The sequence below is a fragment of the Hevea brasiliensis genome, chromosome 8 (assembly GCF_030052815.1).
Source record: "Hevea brasiliensis isolate MT/VB/25A 57/8 chromosome 8, ASM3005281v1, whole genome shotgun sequence".
Lineage (NCBI taxonomy): Eukaryota > Viridiplantae > Streptophyta > Magnoliopsida > Malpighiales > Euphorbiaceae > Hevea > Hevea brasiliensis.
The window spans coordinates 98,844,187-98,849,725 of record NC_079500.1 but is presented as its reverse complement, the minus strand read 5'-3'; the positions used below and the strand labels follow the sequence as shown (position 1 = coordinate 98,849,725).

At 36.1% G+C, this 5,539-nt stretch overlaps 1 protein-coding gene across 1 annotated transcript; it reads left to right on the top strand.

Annotated features, from left to right (window-relative positions):
- Nucleotides 1-387: 387 nt before the first annotated feature.
- On the top strand, nucleotides 388-5,289 carry LOC110653558 (coronatine-insensitive protein 1). The gene is made up of 3 exons (XM_058151802.1): nucleotides 388-1,610; nucleotides 3,115-3,586; nucleotides 4,158-5,289. Exons 1-3 carry the CDS (start codon nucleotides 1,111-1,113, stop codon nucleotides 4,980-4,982), a joined length of 1,797 nt encoding a protein of 598 aa, XP_058007785.1. The 5' UTR covers nucleotides 388-1,110; the 3' UTR covers nucleotides 4,983-5,289.
- The last annotated feature ends 250 nt before the right edge of the window (nucleotides 5,290-5,539 follow it).

Sequence of the window (5,539 nt, the reverse complement as noted above, 5' to 3'; positions counted from 1 at the left end):
GTTGGTTGAAGTACATGTGTCATTAATCTATATGTCATAATATTTTTAAGTGTATCACAATCATGACTAATTAAAATTGAAAATTTATTATTTATTATAGATTTATTTGATTTTCAATATTTATATAATTGTACGAGGTAAATTCTTTCAAATCCATGTATTTATTATAAGGTTATTAATGTGTAGCAGAGAAATTCATAAAAGGAATCACGTTGTACAATTATTAAACATTAGTTGTCTAATAAAACGGCGGCGTCTCATGAAAACGATTTGACGAAAAATGTTCTGTTAAAAAAATTGATGAAAATAAATAAATAATTATTAAAAAAATGCGTTTTGTATGATCGCTCGCTCTTGCACTCTCCCTTTCCTTCTCTTTCCTTCTCTTTTTTTTTTTTTTCGAGGCGCATAATTTAATATTTCTACACACACAGTATACAACACCCTTTCACTAGGTGCTTCTCCCCCCTCCATAAATCCCAGAGATTTCTATAAACAAAATACAGGAAAATAAAACTGTTTCAACTGTCGCCGTTGGATTTCCTCTTCAATCCATCTCCGCCGTTTCTTCTATCTTCTTTTTTCTTCTTTTCTCACCTGCTAATCGCTTGGAAATTTGCTTCCATGATTGGTCGCGGTGGTCGACTAATCTCGATTGCTCGATCTGATGCTCAAGTATCGATCCGATTGCCTTGATTTCCGTGCCTTCGAGCGCTTGAATCCCCATCGAGCTGGGTCTTGATATCGGTGTTTTTTTTCAATTTATTCTTGCTAGTTAGAAACGTTTCTTCAGGCGATTATTTGATATTTCCTTTCTTTTAGGCGTATGGCGAGGTAGCTTTAGTGGTTTTGGTTTTGTTTGTTGATTTGGTTCTCAAATTTTGAAGCTTTTGTGTATTTGATAGTTAGGTCTTTGTAGATTTAGATTTTTGAGTTTTTTTTTTTCAATTAAATTAAATTAGTGTTAGCAGAGAAGCTTCAAATCCGCGAATAGATTTGTAAAAGTTCAGATTTCGAAAGTTTTGATCGATCAGTTTTGATAAGAGCAGCTTGAAATCTGTAAATTTATAGTCAACTACTTTGTTTGGAGGGTTTTTTATTTGTTAAGCCATGGAAGAGGAGAATCAGAACAGTAAAAGCAATAGAACGAATTGCAGTAGCAGTATGTCCGATGTCGTTTTAGGCTGCGTGATGCCCTACATCCACGACCCACGGGACCGCGATGCCGTTTCACTGGTTTGCCGCCGGTGGTATGAGCTTGATGCCCTTACACGAAAGCATATAACCATCGCTTTCTGTTATACCACAAGCCCGGATCGGCTACGACGTCGCTTCAAGCACCTCGAATCCTTGAAGCTGAAAGGGAAGCCGAGGGCTGCTATGTTTAATTTAATACCGGAGGATTGGGGAGGCTTCGTTACTCCCTGGGTTAATGAAATTGCGGAATCGTTTAATTGCTTGAAATCCCTTCACTTTAGACGCATGATTGTGACGGATTCGGATCTGGAGGTTCTCGCTAAGTCTCGCGGCCGGGTTCTACAGGTGTTTAAGCTTGATAAGTGTTCTGGGTTTTCTACCGATGGGCTTTTACACGTGGGTCGCCTGTGCAGGTACTGAATTTTGCTTATAGTTTGGTGATAAATGTTGGCTCTTTCTTAAATTTATTTTAGGAGATTTATCAATTTGCTTTTCTGGTTTTTTATCGCTTTGGTTTTCGCTTGCAAATTTTGTCATAATTTTATTTTGATCGGTTTTTGCTAATTCTTTAGTTTATTTGTCAAGTTTGTCATTTTATTTGATATGGAGTTTGTTATTTTTTTATTAGTATGTTAGATGTCTGGTGAGAGATATCTTAACCATTGAAAAGGAATTTTGGTTTTCTGTTACGTGTGGGAATAGGGAACTGATGTACCTGAAACTTTGCTTTATATTTTTCTTGGGGATGATTTTCTTTTCAGCTTTAAAATCTTATTGGATTATCTTTTGCCTTTTGTCTAAACTTCAATGCCTGCATGTGCGACATGGGTATTTACTTTGTTGTAGTATCTTTAGTTAGTTTCTGGTTTTGTTTCATTTCATTTGATGTTAACGTGTTGCTTGACCTATAGTAGTTGTTCGTGAGTTGCACCTCTTAATAGTTCATATGCTTTCTTCATTTATTCAGACATTATCAAATTGTTTGCATCTCTTTGTACTTCACATGCTATATTAATTTCAACTGCTATATAAAATCTTATTGGATAATCTTTTGCCTTTTGTTCTAAGCTTAAATGCCTGCATGTGCGACATGGGTATTTACTTTGTTTAGTATCTTTAGTTAGTTTCTGGTTTTGTTTCATTTCATTTGATGTTAATGTGTTGCATGATTTACAGTAGTTGTTCGTGAGTTACACCTCTTTATAGTTCACATGCTTTCTTCATTTATTGGGAAATCATCAAATTGTTTGCATCTCTTTGTGCTTCACATGCTATATTAATTTCAACAGCTGTATAATTTGTTCCATATCTTGTGGAGAAAATATCTTGACTTACTGTTTTGGAAGTCATGAGAGCAACTGTTTATAATTTTAAATGAATTCTATATGCTTTAGAATTGATGATCACATGACCTCGTTGTGTTTAGTTGATGCCTTTTTGCTCAGATTTTGTGAATTTTGTATAATGTAGAAAATAAATTTGGACCAGATAGGATGATGAGTTGGATACAAGCTGCATGTCCTGGTCCCTGCTATTCTCTGCCTCAAAAATGCCTACATCCTAATTTAACTTATCATTCATAAAATTATGGGTTAGGTAGGATGATTATTGTTTTTTAAAGAAAATACTGGATATTTTCAACATTTACACATGGTACAGGACTCCATAATTTGGTCTGTTCACGGCATTTTCTTCCAGTTGCATTTGCTTTTTGTGATGTGGTCACTTATCCGTTGGGCCTTAAAATGCAAATCCAAAATGAGGGCATTTCCCGCTATCCATGCTGTCTTGATATTAATATTACTTGATCTTGGTTATTACTCTGCTCTTCCCATCTCTCTTTAATTCCACCTGGAAATTGGTCATAATATAATTATTTAGGCGCTTTTTGTTGACTATTGTTATGTGTTCCCCCAGGCAACTAAGAACATTATTTTTGGAAGAGAGTTCGATTCTTGAGAAAGATGGTTACTGGCTACATGAGCTTGCCTTGAATAATACGGTTCTTGAGACTCTAAATTTATACATGACGGACCTCAATAAAGTCAGATTTGAAGACCTTGAACTCATAGCCAAAAACTGTCGCAACTTAGTCTCTGTCAAGATTAGTGATTGTGAAATTTTGGATCTTGTTCGTTTCTTTCATACTGCAGCTGCTCTAGAAGAATTTTGTGGGGGTTCCTTCAATGATATGCCAGACAAGTATTCTGCTGTGACATTTCCCCAAAAATTGTGTCGTTTGGGTCTAACCTATATGGGGAAAAATGAAATGCCGATAGTGTTCCCTTTTGCATCCCTGCTTAAAAAGTTGGATCTCCTCTATGCATTGCTTGACACAGAGGACCATTGTCTTCTAATTCAAAAATGCTTCAACTTAGAAGTTCTTGAGGTACAGTAACAAACTTGATTCTTCTCTCATGTGGTATTGTTGTAATTGTCTTTATCATTTGTTTCTATTGTATCTGTTTTGTCTCCCCATTTATTTGACATCTATAGATACCCCCAAGGTAATCTTTCCCGCATGGACATGCATTTTATGTTCTTCGTACTTTTGATTCCCATTAACAGTTTCTTACTTTTTCATATTATTGTAAGTTATGATTTGATACCTGTTTTTTTCTTTCTTTGTAAAAAAAAATTTTCCATCACGATTTCATAATTTGCTGATTTTGTTTCGAATAGTGCATGATCCCCATATTTTTATCTTGTATGTATTACTTAAATTTGTGGCTTAGCCTAGGTAAACTTGTGACTTAGCCTAGGTCTTGTCTCTTGAGGTATTAAATATAATATTCAAGAAAGAGAACTTTGAAATTCTTGAAAATAATGAAAGCCCCAAAATATGGGGGATGCTTTAGGAAAATTGGGGGTATCTGTGCTTGTTTGCTTGTGGAACTTTATATGGAATTATGTTTATGGTTCAAGAATTATTTTTGTAAGTGTATTTTTAATATTGACAGACAAGAAATGTTATTGGAGATCGAGGGTTGGAAGTTCTTGCTTCAAGTTGTAGGCGACTAAAGAGGCTTAGAATTGAGCTTGGTGCTGATGCGCAGGGAATGGAGGATGAAGAAGGTGTAGTTTCACAAAGAGGATTAATTGCTTTGGCTCAGGGTTGCCTAGAACTGGAGTACATGGCTGTTTATGTTTCTGACATTACAAATGTAGCTTTAGAACATATTGGTGCTCATTTAAGGAACTTGAATGATTTTCGATTGGTCTTGCTCGACCGAGAAGAGAGGATAACAGACCTACCACTCGACAACGGAGTTCGATCTCTATTGAGGCAATGTAAGAAGCTTCGAAGGTTTGCTCTGTATCTTCGACCGGGGGGTTTGACTGATGTGGGTCTTGGTTATATTGGGCAGTACAGTATAAATGTGAGATGGATGCTTTTGCGTTATGTTGGGGAGTCTGATGAAGGGCTTTTGGAATTTTCTAAAGGATGTCCTAGTCTTCAAAAACTAGAAATGAGGGGCTGTTGCTTCACTGAGAGTGCACTGGCCAGAGCTGTGATGCAACTGACTTCTTTGAGGTATTTGTGGGTGCAAGGTTACAGAGCATCATCATCCAATCCAGGTCGCGATCTTTCAGCAATGGTTCGCCCCTTTTGGAACATCGAGTTGATTCCTCCTAGAAAGGTTGTGGTGGTTAATCAGGTTGGAGAGGATGTTGTTGTTGAGCAGCCAGCCCATATACTTGCATATTACTCCCTTGCTGGACCAAGAACAGATTTTCCTAACTCTGTTGTCCCCTTGGATTTGGTGGGGTTAGTTGCCACGTAGAGCTGTATATTGATGTTGCGTATCTTTCTTTTTTCCTACGATGCCCTGTTTGTAAATTTATCCATCTTTTTCCATTGTGGTAAAAGGATTTCAGTTCTAATTTTATTTCTGGACCTTTGTCCTGTAATAAGCTTGCATTTTCTCTGTAATTTGAATCCATTTGTACACTTGATGCTCTAATTCTTACCCTCTTGTTTACGGCCAATTAGCAGTAGGTCTAATTATAAGGAGACTTGTACTTCCATCTTCCTATTCAATGTTGTTGGAAATTGATATCTGAAACTGGGAATGATTATGAGTTCTTTCACTTGCTGCTTTTCACTTTCGTTAAGCTCTCGTCCTTGGACTAGCTACTATTACGCTCATTTATCAAACTCACAATTGGACCCTTTTAAAAGAGATGGTTGTAAGTATGTGGATGAGTAGGTGGTGATTGTTGTGGTTCAGAATGTGGCTCATTATTATTAAATTTATGAAATATATTTTATTTATTTAAAATATGTAGTGATGTGATTTATTTATTTTATTTTTCCAATTCTAAAAAGGCTTTTTTCTTT

Coding starts and splice junctions, on each gene's coding strand:
- LOC110653558 (XM_058151802.1), top strand. CDS start 1,111: ATGGAAGAGGAGAATCAGAACAGTAAAAGCAATAGAACGAATTGCAGT. Junction 1,611..3,114: donor CACGTGGGTCGCCTGTGCAG/GTACTGAATTTT, acceptor GTGTTCCCCCAG/GCAACTAAGAACATTATTTT. Junction 3,587..4,157: donor TCAACTTAGAAGTTCTTGAG/GTACAGTAACAA, acceptor TAATATTGACAG/ACAAGAAATGTTATTGGAGA.